General features: G+C 42.1%; 2 protein-coding genes across 2 annotated transcripts in view; one reads left to right on the top strand and one right to left on the bottom strand.

The window, feature by feature from the left end:
- Window positions 1–22,134, top strand: part of LOC145445026 (uncharacterized) — a 155,345-nt gene that overhangs the window by 101,060 nt on the left and 32,151 nt on the right. The gene's annotated exons all lie outside the window — the stretch shown is intronic.
- On the bottom strand, window positions 19,768–21,451 carry LOC145445019 (calpain-5-like). The gene has a single exon (XM_080323119.1). It carries the CDS (start codon window positions 21,449–21,451, stop codon window positions 20,183–20,185), a length of 1,269 nt encoding a protein of 422 aa, XP_080179245.1. The 3' UTR covers window positions 19,768–20,182.

A 22,134-nucleotide genomic window follows, 5' to 3' on the forward strand; every position in this document is an offset into this window, starting at 1 on the left:
GCAATATGTCAGTAAAACGAAAAAGAACAGTAACAGAGGAGAAGAGGGCATTTAATAACAAATGGGAGTTGGATTATTTTATGGTAGAAACGGCAGCCCATACTATGATGTGTCTGATATGCAATCAAGTGGTCAAAACTGTTAAAGGAGATAATGCAAGGCAGCATTTTCGTCGTCATGTGTCACACAAGTACGCAAAAATGGTGGGTGAGTCGAGGAAAAGTTGTCTCGAACGTTTGAAGAAAAGTGTGCAAATGCAGACATCTTGCATATCAGCTTTCATTCAGTCGAAAAATAAGTTGTGCGAAGCGTCTTATATAGTCGCATATCATCTTGGTGCAGCGGGAAAGCCTTATTCAGATGGCGAACTACATAAGCGATGTCTCGTGGACGTTGTTAGGTGCATTCATCCTGGTAAGGAAACTGATTATTCTCCAATTGCTCTCTCGCGTCGTACAATTCAGCGTCGGCAAGATGATATCGCCAAACAGTTGACGATCTCCATACAGACAAAGGTTAATGAGGAAGCAACTTTATTTTCACTGGCTATCGACGAATCGACTGACATTAAGGACTCTGCACAACTATTGATCTTCATTCGCTCTCTGTCTCCAAATTTTGAGTTCTGCGAAGATCTGCTCTCAATGGAAACACTCTCCACCCACACTCGTGGTGAAGACATATTTGGGGCTGTTAAGAATGCTTGCATTCGCAATGGATTAGACTTGAAAAATCTTCGCGGTATTTGTACAGATGGAGCACCTGCAATGCTAGGTAACACAAATGGCTTTGTGACAAGATTTTCAGAATTCGTGTCGAAAGAGTACGATAATAACCAGCTCACAAACCTTCATTGTATTATCCACCAAGAAGCCCTGAGTGTCAAATCTGTTGCCTTAAATGACACTTTGAAAGACGTCAATCGCATCATCTTGTACATTCGTGCAAATGGTCTTCATCATAGGCAATTTCAAGAACTTCTGCAAGAGCGCGAAACGTCGGCAGAAGACATTCTCTACCACGCCGCAGTTCGTTGGTTGTCCCAAGGAGACACATCTCGTCGTGTTCTACAGTTGCGAGAAGAAATATTGGAATTTTATTCCTTAAAAAATAAAGACTGCCCCTTACAAAATGAGAGCTTTGTCATATATTTGTCGTTTCTTGTGGATCTTCTGTCCCATGTTAACATTTTAAACCGAAGCCTACAAGGAAAAGAAGAAACGATATGCACCGTGTACAAAAAAGTATCGGATTTTCGTGACAAATGTCGTCTCCTTAAACTTCATAGTCAGCAGCGTGATTTTTTCCATTTTACACAACTTAAGTCTCTCATCGACAGCTGCGAAATAAAGATAGAAAAGATTCCGATCACTTTATTTTCGGGGATTTTTGATACTGTGTTGCAGGATTTCGCAGATCATTTCAAAGATTTCCAAAAAATATCACATACATTACGACTTGTTGCCTTTCCACACCTGGTGGAAACGGAAAGTGCTCCGCCACACCTTCAGATGAAGCTGTTGGAATTGAAGAATGATGAGCAGCTTGTGACAAAGTTCAAGTGCGAGGAAAATTTGATTGACACGTGGAAAATGGCCCATGAGTATCCACTTTTGCGAGAATTGGCTAGAGAAACTCTTGTTATTTTCGGAAGCACTTACGTGTGCGAGTCTGCCTTTTCGCAAATGAAATACCTGAAAAACGAGTACCGAACTCGCTTGCTGAACGGAAACCTAGAGTCGCAACTAAGACTTATGGTGTCGCGTGAGGTTCCCAATTTTGCAAGTTTGTCATCTCGTATGCAAAATCAAGGAAGTCACTGATTTCAATGTTAGAGACTTTCCTTAAATATATTCGTTTCAAAATATGTTTGGTATTTATTAGATATGATAAGATTAGTAGAAATTAAGTTTTTACACAAAGCTAAAATGTCCTCCGAGGGCGGCCAAATGTCTTCGTAGGCAATTATACCGCGTCTTTATGCTTGTGGATTGCACTAAAGTGGCGTGAAATGTGGATTTCGGAATTCGCGACGGCAATGGGTATGGTTGACTTTATCAACCCAAATAACGTTAACGGGTATTTCGGGATTCAAAACGGAAGATTGAGATTTTTTTAGTCAACTCACATATGGCTGGCGGCCGTATGGCGTCGAAGTATTCGAAAGGCGGCCGTGGACGCCAAAAAGGTTGCCCACCTCTGTACTAGAGCGTCACAAGCGTTTTACTAAACCAGTGACTCCCAACCGCGGCCCCACAGTAGCCTCTTTGAAGTTCTGATTGAAATTCAAATATGCCGCAAAAATATAATGGGCGACACTTGTTTGTTTCGAGAAATAGTTCCAGTCAATTTTTGTATATTGATGCTAAAATGAGGGATATTAGGATTTCTAAATCCGTCCAAGGCCGCTTCTGAAAACCAAGAAAGAGAATTCTTGCTGACTATAGCATCAAACGCATGGGTGAATAGTGAACACCAGTCAGAAAATTATATATCTTGAGTTCTACTGGTCATAGAACTTTATATATCATCTCTGTGAAGAGGAAATACGGCAAAAATTTACTGACATCAAAGTAACGGCTCATCGTCAAACATAAATTGCAATATTACCAATATTACTCGGCGTATACTCCCCCTCAAACTTGATGATTAAGTGCTGGAATGTATGAAGCGCTATTACATAAGCACATGAATAGTATGCTGCAGTGTTGAGATCAAGTCACTACCTTCGAATCACGAGTCATCTCGAGTCATTGAACATTTTGACTCGAGTCAAGACAAGTCAAGTCAATCGATTTTCGAAGGTGAATCGAATCAAGTCAAGTCACTTGATTTTTGGAGGTGACTCGAGTCAAGTCAAGTCACGAGTCAAGTCACAATTCAAATCAAGTTGCCTTTTCGAATTATGAGTCTTGATTACGTCACCGTATTATGCTAGCTGTCTGAAATACAGATTGAGTGTTCATTGATTTTGAACCGATGAACAAATATAAAGTTAAATATACACGCAAGAAGGTGCTGTATCGCTTAACTACGTAAGTAATTGCATAGCCTCAGTTTATAGTTACCATCTAAAATATAGAATAGAGAAACGAATTGATAAAATGCAATACATTACCCATTTACAAATTGATATGATACAAATCGAGCCTGCGACAATAGTTGAGGACTATATAAACTATATTCGACTTCAATGTCAATAAAACAAGAGGTGTGGCTATGTTAATAACAGAGAACAGAAATAGATATTTTGCTATTAAATGACTTTGCTATACTAGTTTACGACAACGCAAGCTGTAAGCTTCGATCACTTCGTTTGCGGTCAATTTATTTGTGAGAGAACAATGGAGGTTCAGTAAAACGCACGATCATTGAACGATTGGTCCCTCTCACGGGTTACACCAGCGTTTCGGAAAAAATACGAGCATATGCAGGTTAGTGTGACTTTTACAGACCCTTATTACTTGGTGACTTCAAATTGACTCGTGAATTTTGCTCCGAGTCACGAGTCAATCCACATTTCTGATACGCCGAGTCAAGTCAAGTCAAGTCATTTTAGCCAAGTGACTCGAGTCAAGTCATACGAAAAAGTAGACTCGAATCTGACTCGAGTCAAGTCATGACTGGAATCATCCCAACACTGGTATGCTGTAGTAATGAGTTGCATTTTCAGTGTATTTTAATGTATAGCACTTGCCAATTTTCGTCTATCAATGCTTAAATAAATGATATAGCATATATAGAAGTATATGTGCAATTGCGCAAGCTTTTGAATTATAGCTGGATGGTGGGACCAAGAGATAGGCTAACTGCCTTTAAATTTTTGTTATCAGTATCCAAGTGTTTTCGTGCGGCTCCATAAGTAATCTGAAGTTGGAAATGCAGCTTAGACATCCAAAATAGTTGGGTACCACTGATAAAAAGCATTGGCTCTCAACCCTTTTCACCTTGCTGTGCGAAATCAAATGCATCATTAGTTCCATGCACTCCGGAACTAGATCATCGTTATGAGGTTTCACCATTTCAAATAACAGTATAGAATAGATCCGAATCAGTTACAGAGTACAATAAAATATCTCTAATTTGAGTTGCGCTGAATACCGCTGGTTCTTCTTGAATTACACACCGTAAAGCATGTGCAACAGGAGTCTGTGCCTTTTCAATCACATTACGCAACATCGCAGGATTTCAAATACATACGATCTTCACCTAACGCAGTGTTTCTTAACCTTGTCGCCAGTGCCCCCAAAGGGGCGATTGGAATTTAAGGAGGAGTTTACGTTCAGGGGCGATTTGGGGGGCGGGGTTCAAAGGGGTGGCATGGGAGCCCGAGACTCAAGATTTTTGGGGGGCCTGCTAAATGCTGTTTAGTTCATGCCAACAGGTACCCGCGCGAAGATATTTAATTATTATTTAGTGGTCCTACCTTTTCAAACACACCTCACTCGGCTCTACCGGTAAATCTGATTACGTGAGCAGAGAGAGAATAAATATTGATAGCAACATTTATGCAATTACCGATCATATTGACCGATTCAATCATGAATTAGAGAAATTTTTCGCGCGTGGCTCGTTAAGGCGAGAAAAGCTTGGGCCTACTCATTAAACGGAAAGCCAATATAGATGATAAGTAGCGGTAGACAGACAGCGTATATCCTGAGGGGGATTTGGGGGTCGAATACCTCCAGAAGTCCGCTTTATCACCCTTTGGGGGCCCAAGATCAACGTTTGGGAGGGATCACGAAGTGCTGCTATGGCCCTGTACTAGTGGCAACTAGAATGAAACCACAGCGCCGAACCCGGGCGGTTGTAAGAGGGGCCTATGAACATGAAAGTATTTCTTGCAAAAAATCTCAACATTTGTTACAAATCTGCTGTAAAATATGAGAATTTTTCAATCTACTCAGAATTGCTTCGCTAGCCGAATGAAATAGTTTAGTTTTACACCCCTGGTTTAGAGCATACCCTGGCAACTAACGAGATTTGAACTTAAATATGGAAACAGTGACTTGTAATTTTAATTGTTACGGCATTATTTGCTAATAGGCTTTATTTTAAACCTGGATTACTCACACGACGTACATAGGTTACTTAATCACGGTACATAAAATTAACTAGATGTTAAAGTAACCGTATTTCCAGATCAGTTTATACAGCAGTTTTTGTCCACGCATCAACATTATTAATCAGATTTTCTAGTCTAAATTCCAAGGAACTTGTCGAGGACGACTCAGAATTGCATCGCGGGTTGCATTTGGCCCACGGGCCGCGCAATGCCCTGATCAGGTGTATAGCTAAATAAAAGAGGTAGACAGGTTCATTCATATTGTTATCTCATAGTTCTGGACGATTTTGTCACGAGCCGCCATTGGTACCACCTCCTGATCTGATCGGTAGAGAAGTTGCACAGATTAAAAAATTATAATTACATTCATGAAGAAAAACTCATGCCAAGGGCTGCTATACAAACAAACCGATAGATTGGGCGCGTGGGACCCATATGCGGTGTACACGTTTGCCTGGCATTTGAGTATGCCACATATAGTTGACCATGCGACTTTATGACCCCAAATCAAACTAGCCCTAACTTTAACCCACAGGGGCCGAATACTGTTGGCTGAACAGTATTATGACGTTGGTTGATGTTTTTTTCTGAGTTGTTGCTGGCTTCCCAGTTCCCACATCCTGCACTACGGAGCCGCGAACTATGTTTCAATTTCAGAGAGTGTCACGAGGTCAATTAGGTTGAGAACCACTGTAGTAGAATTTCGTGCGACACCGCTAGAACCGTTTGAGTGACGATGAGGAGCCTTGATTATATAATGTCCTCTGAAATTTTCGAGATTACAATTAGCACCAGATCCATTATAGGCACTGTAGCCGCAAGCCGCAGATCGCGCCACAGGGTGGATTGAAATATCTGGCTGCTTATATTCCCTTTCGGTACAGAGAAAAAGACTCGCTTTGTTGGTGCGTGTTTTCTATTAAAAATGAAATACAATAAGCATTGGCAAGTACGTCCTAAGCTAATCAAATAAAAGGCATCTTACTTGACAATGTGTCTTCCGGGTTTTTTAGTTTATTTTATTTATAGAATTACTTTGACTGTAACAAGATATCAAAACAGTGAGACAATGAATGAACCTAACTAAACCTATTCTAGCAATGCAATAAACCTAACTATTCCTTTTCTATTACCTGAACTAATGCCAAAACGATCCTACCACTAACGCACGTGCACTAAACAGTGAGTTGCACCACCATACGTCAGACCTAGTTACCGCTGTGAGGTAACAATTACTGCGTTTCCATGCACGGCCGATGGGCCCATTTTCGAGAGACCCGGCCGATGGGCCCATTTTCGAGAGACCCGGCCGACGAACGAGAGAATTTTGTTGCGCAAGCACACCCACGTCGGCCGACTCGTCGGCCATCGAGTGAATACTTCGGCTTAGCCGTTCGGCCAAGCTTGCGCTGTGTCTTCGAATAGCAAATTGCTATTTGCTACTTACAATACACTTTTCGTATCAAATTAACCATGGCTGCACTCCGGACGGATCTTGGACGCATATACTTCGTTTCCATGCTCGGCCGACGGTCGGCCGAAAGGCCATGACGCATGCGTTGTACATGTGGGCCGTGTTTCCATGATCAGGCGTAATCCGACCGTGACTTGGCCGAACTAGGTGGGCGAAGCAATCGCAATGACGTTTTTGGCTTACTTTATGTAATAATTTCATAATAATCACAAGATTGCGATAGATGACTCGGTAGGAATGAGCCGAGATGACTTGTAGCGCACATTCAGTCAAACAACACGCTTTGACCTTGAACACGTAGGCCTAAATCCATCCAACATGTAAAATGGTCATGATGAACCAATTGCTTAAAACTAACAGAAGATAAAATAAAATGGAACAAAGATGAAAATTGGTGGCATATCTTAGGGGATATAGATATGGGATATCGTGGTCCAATAATTTCGAGCGCGGAATAGTAACTTGTCCAGTAGTCTACCGGTACTACTGTTTCGTCGTCATGATTCAGACATGAACTTCCAGTGTCCTGCTGATGATTTGCTTACAAGGGGAATGTCAGTGGCGGCTCGTCCTATAGGGCAACTGGGGCATTGCCCCACCTAAAATTCTGTTCAATAACAATTCTTTACCATTTATAGACGCACACCTATCTATATAAACCGAAATCACAGCGAAAATCGTATACTTCTTGTCCTTCCGCTTGTAAATGCCCATATATAGCGAAGTCTATGCGAAAATCGAATTCTCTTCTGTGTTTTCGCTTTGCGAATGCCTAGCCGGGGCTTGCCCCGGTAGCGCTCATAACAAGCTTTCACTATCTATTCTCTCAAAACCGCGCACAATAAAGAAACGGTGATTTACTCTCTCCTATTCATAAAATTACCGAGCAACCGGGGCACGATAGCTCTGTGCCCTTAAGGTGTGATGTAACAATCGTATCTATAGCTGAACTCTGTTACCGTCATATGCGTTTAGTCGACGTTTGCTGGTATAGGTCGATTTTAATGGGGTTTCACACCATGAAAACTCTTGAAACTTGTTATGTCATGTCGTGATGGTGGTATTTAACACTGCCCCAAGTTTCAGGGTTTCTACTTAAAGTTTAGGGTAGTAATTCCGTTTCCGAAGTTGAGTGTGTGCTGATCCGTCATGTATCGCAAATAGATTTTACTCAAAAGCCGGTATTGGTATCCATTGGTTTTGACGGTGTTCAATACTGAGATCGGTTATGACATTTGGCACGGTAAGTCTTAATGTTAGTATCGAACGCTGTACCAAGTTTTAAGTTTGTCACTGAACTGTGTTAGTGGTAATTTCGTTTCCTAATTCGAGTGAGAGCTCACTCGTCATTTATCGCTAACAGATTATACGCAAAGCCGGTATTGGTCTCTATTGATTTTAACGATGCTCCTTACCTAGATCCGTCATAAGCTTTTGCACGGTATGTCTTGATTTTAGTATCGAACGCTGTGCCAAGTCTCAAGGTTGACACTCAATGATTAGGGCAGTAATTTCGTTATCAAGGTCGAGTATGGTAAAGATGTGCTCCGATCTGACACTTTAGCCTACAACACATTGCGGATTTCACGCAAAAGCCGGTGTATCTGCGGTAACGTTAAGTGAGATGATGATATCATTCTCAGTTTGCATTCAAATATTTACTTTGATCGTATATTCTCCAATGTCAATTTCACCGTGAAATTGTGGCCTTCAAGCCATTTGCGTACAACCCCCCCGTCACTTGATCAGCCTATTCCTCAGTAAATTTTACGCAAAATTCGGTGTTGGTCTGTTCGCATTAATTTTGACAGTGTACCATACCGAAAAGGGCCATGAGGCCACTTCTCGATAATGTCATGTAACAGTGTACCAAGTTTAGGGCTTTCATCCACGTATTTATTCGGTAATATATTTTTCAAAGGCGATTTCGCAGCAGACCTATAAGACAGTAATAAAAACGTATGTGTCGTGTTACAGTCTCCAGTTTCAAGGCCAAAATCTCTTATGCTGTACCGAGACCAAATTTCCGAGGCTGCTATTCTTAGTCCTTTACAATGATGTGTAACGGCCCGGTCTTCGGATTGGCAATGCTTTATTACGGAGCTTCACATGCAAACTGCAACGTATCGACACCACAACATAATACGGCAATAAGCCGCCGGTCACACGACCGACCTGCACGACGGCCAGACCAGAAAAAGAGAATATCATGATTACAAGAAACCACGTGCACAGTTCATGACCACAGATACCATAATAACAAGGTTAACAGTAGCACTTGGGCTGCTACATCACCTTCCCCTAAATCAGTGAGACGCTACCAAAAGCGCTCTCAAAACATGTCAAATTATAATGAATATGCAGCACATTAATCATAAACAAGAACAAAGCGCACGGATGAAAGCACGAGATGTCAATGATACCACAACTCATGGAACCTGGATTCTGCCAGAAATAACCAGATACAACACAGCAATCAGCGAAAAGTTACATAACCCAATCTAGGACTTCTTCCACTACCAACAGATAACTCAATACACACACTAGCCCATATCATCTGCATCAGTGTCACCAACTTCATCACGTACGTTCGAAACTTGTCCCCGCACACTACCGGTATACTTCAAACGATCGCCAATTTCTCTTCCTATCAACGGCAGCTCCATAACGTCCGCAGCATTCCAATCCAAGTCCTGGCGTGCTCGCCACTGTAACGGCCCATAAGCATTCCAATCCAAGTCCTGGCGTGCTCGCCACTGTAACGGCCCGGTCTTCGGATTGGCAATGCTTTATTACGGAGCTTCACATGCAAACTGCAACGTATCGACACCACAACATAATACGGCAATAAGCCGCCGGTCACACGACCGACCTGCACGACGGCCAGACCAGAAAAAGAGAATATCATGATTACAAGAAACCACGTGCACAGTTCATGACCACAGATACCATAATAACAAGGTTAACAGTAGCACTTGGGCTGCTACAGATGTTTTGGATTCAATAGGACAGGCCCAATCTATGAGATAACAATTGCGTATCTGTCCGAATTCGTTGACCTTTCCAATTAGGCTTACGCTATCTCTCGAGTTATAGTCATTTCCATTTCTGCAGATAATTAGTCAGGTCTAATGCGAACATGAACCGTGTTGAATCTTTGTTCCGTACGCCGTTTACGCAGTTACCACACTTCAAGTCACAGCTCACCAGCGGACCTCTCGTGGCACATACGTTAAAATCACTGTTGCCGGGAAATTCATGTTACCGTACCATCATTAAGTTACTTGTTTACGTTGGAAAACGCCATTGTGACGTCATCTTGATAAAAAGTCGCTTGCAGCCCTTGCCCCACCACCCGATATTGTCACGAGCCGCCACTGGGGAATGTGAATAAGTTCACCTAGTTTGTGGTCAAACGGTATAGTTTGTATTGTACCCATGCACCAGAACACAAACCCTCGAATTGTGGCAGCAGCGTATGTGATCAGATCGCGAAGATTTCGGTAGCCTACGGGTAATTCGTAGCAGTACCAGTACTACTAAATTCCACTGCAATTATAATTAAATTCCGGGTTTTTCAAGGCGTCCAAGATCCGTCCGGAGTTCAGCCATAGTTAATTTGATACGAAAAGTGTATTGTAAGTAGCGAATACCAATTCGCTAATCCAAGACACAGCGCAAGCATGGCCGAAGGGCTAAGCCGAAGGATTCACTCGATGGCCGACGAGTCGGCCGACGTGGGTGTGCAATCTGTGCATGCGCAACAACAATCTCTCGAAAATGGGCCCATCGGCCGTGCATGGAAACGCAGTAATTGAGAAACCAGGAATTTCATTATGATTGCAACGGAAATTAGTAGTACCGGTACTGCTACGAATTACCCGTAGGCTACCGAAATCTTCTTCGCGATTTGCTCACGTACGCTGCTGCCACAATTCAAGGATTTGTGTTCTGGTGCAGGGATACAATACAAACTACCGTTTGACCATAAACTAGGTGAACTTATTCACATACCCCTGGTAAGCAAATCATCAACAGGACACTCGAAGTTCATGTCTGAATCACGACGACGAAACAGTAGTACCGGTAGACTAATCTACAAGTTACTATTCTGCGTTCGAAATTATCGGACAACGATATCCCATATCTATATCTCCCTCATACTAGGATATGCCACCTAATTTTCATCTTTTTTCCATCTTATTTTATCTTCTGTTGGTTTTAAGCAAGTGGTTCATCATGACCATATTTTACATGTTGGATGGATTTAGGTCTACGTGTTCAAGGTCAAAGCGGGTTGTTTCTTGTTTGATTGAATGACCGCTACAAGTCGTCTCGGCTCATTCCTGCCGAGTCATTTTATCGCAATCTTGTGATTATTATGAAATTATTACTGTGTAAGTAAGCCAAAAACTTCATCGCGAACGCTTCGCCAACCTAGCAGAGATGAGCGGATTTGAAATTTCTATGTCCTAATCCAATCCAAATCCGAACCTTCAAATCCAAATCCAAATCCTAATCCATAACTTTTTCATATTCAAGTCCATGTCCAATCCTAATCCGATTCCAACTGGAAATTCAGAAAAAATACTAATTTATGCAATGAAGGGATTCGAAAATTTTCTTTCACAACCAACGATTCACTTGATTCAAGATAACTTAGTAACCATAAGTACATTAATAACTGATCTGAATAAAGTTTTACGCCATTCGCCACACGACATTTCAATCTCGCAGAAAATCGGTCAATCTAATCCAAATCCTAATCCGTTCTGAAAAAAATGTCTAATCCAAATCCAATCCAAATCCGTCAAAATTTCACAAATCCTGTTTTTTCAAAACCTAATCCTAATCCATGCTCATCTCTGCAACCTAGTTCCGCCAAGTCACGGTTGGGTTACGTCTGCTCATGGAAACACGGCCGACATGTACAACGCATGCGTCATGGCCTTTCGGCCGACCGTCGGCCGAGCTTGGAAACGAAGTAATAAGGCCTTTTGCAGGACTTCGATCGCGTGACTGGATAAGTGGATACGCATAGCAACCACATATTGGTTAGCAAGCTACTTTCTCGCGCACCTGCTTCAGTGGTAAATATCGAATAGTGTACTGTTGATTTCTGGTTGTAAACGTTTCGGAAATTTGTTGTAGAAGTCATCAGAGATTCACCTATGCTAGATGTCAATCCTGTACCTCGGAGAGTTTTGTGCAAGGACAAGGTTTTTATAAAGATGTCGCTGGATCTATGCATGTTTTTGGTGCAGCGAATACTGGATATGTTAAACCAAAAGACCTTACAAAAAACAGCACACCGCTAGAGTTGATCGGGAAAATTCGAATGGGTCTTTTTGAACAGTCTAGATCAGGGGTGGGCAAACTACGGCCCGCGGGCCGCATGCGGCCCGCCACGCCGTTCTGTGCGGCCCGCGAGAGTCTAAAGAAACTTATTAAAAATATAGATAAAATGCGTACTTAAAATCGAATTAATGCAGGGACTTGATTAAACTTTCTTAGTATATTTCACCATGATAATTCTAAGGAAGTGGGTCTCAACCTGGGGGACGCGTGCCCCTTGGGGTCATGAAAGCATCTGAAGGGGATCGCGAAGCTGAGCTCAACCGAAAATTTTTTCGCGCTTCGCGCGATTTCCTTCCAATTCCTAATTACTGCTCTGTATTTAGTATGAATTTCATATTTAACAATCTCTCGTCAATAGTCGTAGCCTTCCATGCCACCAAACGATCCGTTAGGTTTTCTATAGCATCCTGATTGCGTTTTGTGATATGACGATAAGGGGGCGCAAAATCTACACATTTAGTAGAAGCGTGTTTGAAGCTATAGGTTATGATGCTGTCAGCATTGTGTGTCCTGGAACTGAACCCAAAGCGGAATTAGTAAATCTATGAACAGATCACTGCTCACAGATTTATATTTCAATCCTGTTCTAAGAATCGGGACAACCGACTTTCATCATCTCTATAGTTTTGACAAATTGGTTATTGAGGTCTACCAGCCTATGAAATCTCGCCATTGTTTCTAGCGCGTGTACGATATCATCATAGCAATGTTTGGTTTGTTTCAAATAAGCATATCTATTATCTTCATGTCCTCACTATATAATCAATTACCAGCAATATTGCGTTTTGGTTTATGATCCAAATTTTATATAGTGCGGCCCGCGAAAGGATTCAGATGTTGAATGCGGCCCGCGAGCTCTAAAGTTTGCCCACCCCTGGTCTAGATGTATGTTGGATAATGTCGACATGAAATTAAAATCTACACGTAACGAAGATAATTTCTGTTTTCTTGGCGACGCGGAGGATGTACAAATTGTTTTACTCGAAATGGAAGTGTATGTCAAACAGATGAAGGTCGCTGAAAGTGTAAGCTTAGCACACAAGTCTGTATTACAGAAGAATCCTGCCAAGTATCCCTGGATACGCTTGCAAATGTCAACTCACACATTCGCCGCGGGTTTATCGAAAATTGATAGAGAGTTAGTTAGCGGCACCATGCCAAAGAAGATCGTGATTGGTTTAGTCGAGACCACGACATTTAACGGTGTTCGGACCAAAAACCCATTCAACTTTAAACACTTTGATGTTCAAAATCTTTCTTTAAGTGTGGATGGGCGTCAAATTAACGGACGCGAATTTCATTTCGATTTTGCTAAACATGGCGGACTCGAAGGTTATATGACACTATTCTCTCAGACAGGTCGCTGGGAATCCGAGGCTCCTTTAAATATTTCACGCAAAGATTATGTTAATGGCTACACTCTTTTTGTGTTTGATTTGACGCCCGATAATAGTTTGGGATGTTATCAACTTCATAAGACAGGAACTGTGCATCTGGTTTTGACTACTTCGAAGCCTTTACCAACCTCCGTAACCTTGTTATGTTTGAAGGAGTTTGAACATCTTCTGCAGTTGAATCAAAAAAGACAAGTCGTCGAAATATGAATACGGCTGAGATCAATGATATTCTCTATAACCATCCTGACACACGAAGTCTATATCTAGGGACTTATCCAGTAGACCAGTTACCAAAGAAACCAATTAGCGGAAAAATCGCTATCACCATTATAATTACGACGAGTCGAGCTTACCCGGATCTCACTGGGTGTGTATATACAGAGATGACGATACTCATTTTCATGATTCACTAGGTTTCGGGCCACTAAAACCTCAGATAATCGAATTCCTGGAGCCGGATGAATTTTCCGTGACTGGGAAACAGCTACAGAGTAAAACTTCGGATGTGTGTGGAGATCATGCTATTGCATTTTTGATAAAAAGAGCTCAAGGATTTTCAGTCAAGGAATACTTGAATAATTTTGGTGATGATAAAAAAGTTAATGATACGATTGTGCGTGCTTTTGTGAAGAGTTTGATTTCAGAGTAATAATACAATGAATGTATAAATGTGTATACTTGTGATTCTTGTTGTGGTTGTGAACAGCAGACTATTCTGTAGGTGCGAAACAGCGGTATGGAAAGCGCGAATAATCCGATCTGAAAGTATTATTCAGGTTACGTACGAATCAATAGCGAGGAAAGACTTGAGTTAGAACACGATCGGTCATTTGGCATGCCTGAACTATGATGTCTTCCTGTAGAACCGTGTGAGCGATCCCTATACTGTAACGCTATCATGTCGCGTCTATATCAGGCACGTTAACATACCGCGTAAGTCTATACCCGTAAGTACAAATCACCGCCGCGCGCATAAGAATAACGATATATTAAAATCGCACTCACCGTAAACGTTGGGAAACGGTCATATATAATATTTTGGAATATAAACGCTGAGTAATGGCATCGCCGTTTACTATACTTGATATTCAACACCACTTCACCAGAGATCCTATACCTGTAACGTTATCAGGCACGTCATCGACACAACGTATACCTGAAAGGTGGTATCACCGACGAGACAGCAGGTCATCAGCGATAGGGACTCGAAAAGGGTGGAGTCACCAACACGAGTTTTCACGGCAGGTCATCAGCGAGCCCTATACCTGAAAGGGTGGAGTCACCAGAGATCCCATAAGAACACATGGCAGGTCACCAGCGGAAGGGGGGGGTCACCAGCGGGCCCATAAGCCCACCAACACGAGTTTCGCGGCAGGTCACCAGCGGGCCCATAAGCCACAATGGCCGCTCACGAGCGATGTATACTACTACTGACGGTACACGAACTTCTTCTGTTGGCAAAGACATGGTTGGCAGATTTTGAGTCGACTCCAAACGGCACCAAAATGAAAGTGTGAGCGGCCTCTCTCGACAGCACGAAATCTGTCGCCTCGATCATTTTTCGCACAAAATGTGCTGGATAATACAAGCATTTTTCTATCTTTTCAGAATTGCTTCACTGGCCGGATGAATCGTCTGACGGGCCGTATGTTTGCCACCACTGACATAAGCTGCGTACTGCGTATGTGATGATGCGAGCCGTTGCCGCTTAGTAGTGTTAGGACTCGAGTCAACGTGGGCTTTTTGTAAAAGCCGACATGACACGGGTCACCTCCAAAAAATCGTGTGACTTGACTTATTAAGTCACCTTCGAAAAGCGAGGGACTCAACTCGAAGGTACCGACTTGATCCCAACACCGCCACATAGTCGAGTCAGCAGTAAAATAGGCTAGGCTTTGCCTAGAACAGGGGTTCTCAGCCCTTTCTTGGCCGTGGCCCATTTTCCGGTTTGAAAATGTGCTGTGGTCCACCTCATATCTATGAGTCATCCTATTCAATGCGTGGTAATCGACGGCGCCGATTAGGGTTTGGACTTCGGGATCAAATTTGAAATCCCGGGATCGGGATTTCCCGGGATTTGCGCTTCTCAATCCCGGGATTAGCAAAGTATAGTAAAATACACATACAAGCTACACACACAACATTTATTCCTTGTAGTATTGACGCAGAAACATGCTCCCGTGAAGACGAATCAAACCCATCAGCGACCGAAGGCCACCCGGATAATGAGCGTTTAAATTCGTGTACCGCCTGTTTCGTGTAGAAGTTGATTCGTCAAACGTGATCGAAAACGTCCAATGTTGCGTTTCATTGCCATAAGCTCTTCTTCCACACACTTATGGATTTATTTGCTGTGCTCGATCACCAAGTCACAAACCCGTTCGCGACATCTTGACAAGTCATAGCCATAAGCCTTGAAGGCCCGACGAATTCACTCACTTTGGGTAATTGATTGTTTACCCGTCCACAGCAGTTAACTGGTTAAAAAGTTCATCGAGACGAGGCTTATGCGATTTATTTTATAGGAATCGATCTTCTTCATTTTCATTTTGGCTGATCTTTCTTTGACGTGTCCGATTGAATCATGCATGGTTTAATTACTATCATTTTTACGGACCTTAAATGCGTTATCAGTCCCTTTGTGCTAGACACTGAAGCTTTCAAAACGTCTTGACACAAGTTGCATTTGGCTTTTTATGTAGATTTATAAAACAAACAGTGTCGCCAAACATGCAATTTTTTCTTCGCATTGACATCTTCGAATCGAAATTCGCTATTGTTCGACCTGTATTTCACCTCCACAGCACCGTCCTTGTGACTTTCCGATACTCAGTTACACGCTGCTACGATTCGTAGACTATGACGAAAGTGATTGTGTAAATCATTGTTATGACATAGTTGGCTTTAATATCAAATAATTGTGAATTGTTTTAGACAACCAGCAGAGTTTGTGACATTGCTTTATTACCAAAATAAGAGATATGGCGCTACGTAAGCCTTGGAAAATGCTGTTTACAAATCCCGGGATTTCATTGGGATTAATCCCGGGATCGGGATTACCCGGGGTCCCAACGCTAGCGCCGATATGCCTATTTATCTAAAATATTCGCATTTTAGTCTTAATTTACTGATGATATTTAAATGTAGATCTCTAGGGACATGAAATCACGCCAGGCGCGACAAAAATGTTCGAGTTGAATAAATATCTTCCAACAAACGACCAACGAAATAATCTTGTGCCCCTTCGAGCTCCCCAAATTAGGGGGGTTGAGTGCGGCAGTTACGGCCCTGGTGGATCATAGGCTAAAACGTCTGTGTATATTATGATCTTCCACTCCTCCATTCGTGCCACGAAACACAATGATCAAATCCCCGCATCCACTGTGTGATTGGGGTTTTAGTTCCACCATTGTCGGGAATAATATAATCATTCTGTGCCAGCTTCAAACAATTCATTAATGAATGGGGTGCTAGTACTACAGAGAATAAGTAGAAAAGAGTTTTTTAATATGCATGCTGTACAATGTACATTGTATGTCTTGTACCAAACCAACTGAAGTTGCGATGTCAGAATATTCAATCCAATTTTACAATCAATTCATGTGACTTTAACATTATATTTAATTATTTCCAGGCCGGATATTTTAAACCGACTCCAAAGATTAATGCGCTCCGCTAAATCCTCAATCCATTACAATTCGTTGCGGCGGTGCAGTATACCTTCACCAGAAGTTGCTAATAATAATTTTCAATTATGGCAATTTTAGTCTTACAATAAAATACGACCTGCCGAAGTACATTAAATCTATACATCAATTACAATTCCTTCCGAGTTTATTGCACACCCTCTCAACGGCATACGACCCTGCCGGAATACTTGGTTACTTCAGCATTACCTTCCAGTTATCATATACTTGAAATTGCTTTAGTTGCTGTTAGCCGTAGGTTGTCATAGCCAGTGGAAAAAGCCGTCGTTTGTCCCCCTCGTCTTCGACTTGTACGTGCCACCACTACGTCTCATCAGAATCAGATGAAAAGTTAATGAATATATTTCTAGTGTTTAACATAACAATATATGTAAACTTACATTAATTCAAAAGTTTTCTAAATAGCTTTGTGGCCCACCCTTTGAGAACCCCTGGCCTAGAATCTACGTCGTAACAAAACGCACTTACTCGATATTCTACTGCGACCGTAAAGGGGGCAGCCACCCGCGCGAGACACCGATGTAGCCTTTGAAATTTCGACTTAAACACTATAACGTCATTCTGTTTCGCAATAGATACGCGTAAAGTCACGTCGCTATTGCGGTAGCTCGCAGCTGATCCTGATAACGCCCTTGAATGCCACCGTATTTTTCAGTAAACTGAAGTTGTCAAAAGTTTCTGGAAAGGCAAAGGTTGCAATCCCATACGTGAGATTCTAATGCCCACAGCTATAATACTTTGGACTGATCCTGTAATTACTTTAGTGACAACCATATATTGCGGAATAAATACTTGGTTGTCCAAAAAGCGCTCCGATTCCAGCACCAGTTCAAATGCGGTCATACCGCGCAAGTGAAATCATCATTGGCATTCACAGAAATCTTAACAATCGGCGATACATAAACATGGACTCAACATATATAATGCGCTTTTGAAGTAGAAGTTTACACACGATACTATCATTTGACGTGAGAAATCAAACACTGATCAGGATACGAATTAGACGAACACATTCATTCGTGATTCGATCGAGCCGAACACAATGCCGGCGGGGCTTTTTCAGTTCATCCGCCACTCAGAGGGGGTATGACTGCGATCTCATCACTTTCAGAGAGTTGTAGCGTGGCGTCGCTATCGTCCGGAAAATATTCTTCGTTCAAAGACAGCGTAAAACAGTCCCCGAGTTCTTCGAGCCTGAAAGTAAGCATCCAAATCACAATCTGTGTAATTCGACCAACTAGCGTGAGAGCCTGACTTTCTCATTGGATTTAAAGAGCCACATCGTCCACAAGACACGCGTGAATATCGCCCCCCACTTCTCATCACACAAAAACAGACACCTGGTTAGCCCACTGATTCTTGACCGGTGGGTCTGGCCATGAAGCTATTTCGAATATCGTGAAGTTTTTGTATGTTCGCAGATGCGGTGGTCATGGTTAAAGTACATATACATATCATACACAATTTTTACTTCTACTTCTACTTGAGTATAAATTTAGGGTCTACCAAGGATGACTACTTTGACCCTCTCTGTATGTTCGTCCAACGTCCCAGCAAAATATAGATTGATATCGCCAATTCTATTCTACTTAAAGCTGACCTTCATCTGGAAGGAAGGTCAATAAATTATGCGGCGACTCGACTTCTAAATATTGAACGATTTCTGTCGCTGTGACGTGATCATGACATATAGAGTTAATGACATTTGACAGCCCATGGTTTACAGAAAACGACAAGTGATTCGCATGTAAAATAACCACAATCCAGCACAACAGCATTGGTATAATCCCAGGGTCATTTGTTATATGCGGATCAAATGTATGTTTACTCGATACTGTTATGTCACCAAGAGGTGATGTTTCTAGATTAACTTTGCGAAACTCGGGTTTCGTTATATCTGGTATACCACGGAGAGGTATAGTGCAAGACTCAGGATTGCTTACCAGGCTATTTCCGCAGCTTCCCTATTCAACAGCATATGCACATTATGCACTCATGGTATGGAATATGCACAGATCGTATGTATGTGTATCATGAGTAGGCGTATATGCCGCATGAACATCAAGGACAAAATACATAACGTCTTATTCCATCTAAAATGTGTCCATCTTTGCAAATTCAACGCTCTTCAAACTTTTAGGCTAACTTTCATCAGGAGCGAACGTAAGTTGATTCTGTGAGCCTAATTATAAATAAAGAAATAGAAAACTTGCTTGGGTATTAACTTTCAAACACAACGCAACAGTACTTAAGATTCCCACTTGAAAGAATGCTTACTTGGTAGCTGTCAATATTTAGCCACAGAGACAATTTTCTTTCTAATTTCGAGCATAACTAAGGTGGACCGGGGACGACTATATGAATAGGTCAAAAGTCACATTTGGTATACCATTTCGGGGGATGCGATGGTTCATGGTAACGGTCGAATACAGCTCAAATGACTTTACAATGACACTGGTAAACCATTGGAAATAGAAGACTTACAGTTGCACATACCTGGGATAATGATCTTTTAAAATTTGTAGGACTTCCGAGCGAGTAGTTGTTTTCGGTATCTGTACAATTCCCTCAGGCTCGCCGACCAGTTCCTTACTTTTTGCAAAAAACAAAATCTTTACCTGCGCAAAACGTTCAGTCAAATACGCTTCATATCAAACGCATGTGTCCAAAGAAATCAACAACCTTAACCAGTGCAAGGGCCATGGGATTGAAGGTGTTAGCACGGCCAAACGCGGTGTTCTATCATTACATATCTAAATAAAAATCTGCAAATGCAAAGATGTGGTTACAGTCAATAGATATTTCAGGGACACAGAGAGTAACCTACATACAGCTCTTTCAGACACGAAACATTGAATACTTCTTAAGCAAGCGAGCAGTAGATGCGAGGATCTCTTCATAACAAAACGATTATCATCAATGACATTAATTCCTACATTTAGACAATTTATTCCAAATTCGGCCGCCACTATCATTCCAGTAAGCGGCTTGTCCCAAACGGATCGTTGCTATGAGAACGCGAGACAGTATTTCGACAGATATTCCTCGAAGAAGTGCTTGGATCAACATGGAAGCGTCTGCGCCATTTGGCATTGCGTACGGAGATGCTGGAAACGCGTCATAACAAACTGATTATCACGTTCGACATTTACCACATGTATTTAGACGCAAATAGCCACTATCATTTCTGTATGCGGCTTATCTCAAACGAATCGTTGCTGGCAACGCGAATACAGTATTTTGATGATATATTTTTGGAATAACTGCTTGGAACCACAAGAAAGTGCCTGCTACATTCAGCGCGGCGTACGCATGCGCAGACAGTTACATTTTGAGAATACTCATAGGCGCGAGTCGAGGCAACACATTTCAATCCGTTAATTTGCTGTTCCGTCAAACTCCTCGGAGGCAAAGACGACAGATGGAATACATGAACACCCACAGCTTGTAACAAATGCTTCCTTTCGACGCAATACCTCTTAGAAGCTTGTATGAGCGTTAAGTGTAACACAGTGCAATCAGAAGCAGGTTCGACGCACAGTACATATTGCGGGTTATCGCAATACGTGGAATTACCGGCGATGCCACCGCTGGTACTAAACGTCCATCGATCATGTACGATTTTTTCACACCATTCGTTACCTCCGGTGGAGAACGCCCTTCCTAGACAAGTGGTAGCGAAAGTCACAGTGCCTGATTTATGATCTAAGTCGTGTAAAGTGTTCACGTTTACTACACCGCGTTGTACTTGGGATAGGGGGTCCCAAAGTAGCAGCGAGTCATCCGTTTTACCCAAGACAATACTGAAACAGTGTAAAGTTTGTGTATTCGTAACTTGGCGTGTATCATTAACGGGAGTGTTACAGCTTAAAAACACAGAATCTGCAGTGAAAGTTTTTAATAAACATCTCGCTTTCGATTGTAGGTCGTTTTGCGCGGACGTGCTTGGAAACCTATCTATCCACGTGTACCCGCCCGTAACGAGAAGGTAGCCTTCTGAAGGCTGCCCTGATATTAAATTACCGTAGCAGCCGTACTTTTTAGCGCAAGATTTCTCCAGAAGCGCCGCCCAGAACTCACACTCAGACACGTTAGAGGCGTTCAGCAGAGTCCAGCAACCTGCGGTTTCGTACACCGGCAGTAAATCGTCTATTACGTAAGGCTTCCACAAGCCGCAATCCCACAAATTCACCGTTATTTTCCCAGACCGAATATCGCAAGGGTCAAACACTCTTCTCCAAGCTTCTTCCGACTTCGTCAAAGCGTAAAACGCGGCAATTAACCAACAGTTTCCTAAGCGACCCTGGGCGGGAAGAGATATGGTCTTTCCACGCAGGCAAGCGTTCGGGCATATCTCGTGAGTTCTTTTCCAAAAAACGTCTCCTTCTGCGTGGACGGGTTGCTGCAGACTCGAATCATCGGCGGGGAAATCAATGTCAACCCATTTCATACCTTGATATTGGCAGAGTCTGTGATGGGTTGATTTCTCTTTACATCAATCTCCAAGCAAATACGGAGTACGGCTATGTTAACATTGATGAGGCTAGGCAACGGCAAGCAACATACGTAGAAGAAAAAATTGGCCTATAGAAAGATAGGATTCAACTCAACTTAAGCTTAGGATTCTTATAAATGCACTAAGACACAAATAGATTCACTGTCAGCTAAGCAGCGTTCAGTTAAATTCGTCTGGCATGAGGCCACAAATGTGAGTCACTCTGCTGTAAAATATTTTTGGAGGCATAGTGACTGATAAGCACTTTTTCCTGTGAAAATGTCCCCAAAGTGGAAACATTATACTACAGAATGGGCTTATCAGCGGGAGACCCAAAACTGTTGAAACGTCACATTAATAGTTTGGAATTGTATAAAATACACTCCATAATGACAATACGGACACTGTTCCATACATGTAAAAGCACTAATTTTGATGGAAATGGTTAAACAGCCACGAGCCACCTAAATACAGCCCGATTGCATATAAGGGTATTTTGTGCCAGATAAATCCATGCATTATGGAAAAATATTTAAACCTTGTTGATTTGTCGAGTCCGTTTACGGTGCAGGGAATAATTCAGAGGGAACCTCTGGCCTAAGAAAAATTCCCCACAAAAACAAGTATTTCTAGTCATC

This window comes from Botryllus schlosseri, chromosome 8, assembly GCF_051294905.1.
Source record: "Botryllus schlosseri isolate E-star chromosome 8, Bs_hap1, whole genome shotgun sequence".
NCBI classification, from domain to species: Eukaryota; Metazoa; Chordata; class Ascidiacea; order Stolidobranchia; family Styelidae; genus Botryllus; species Botryllus schlosseri.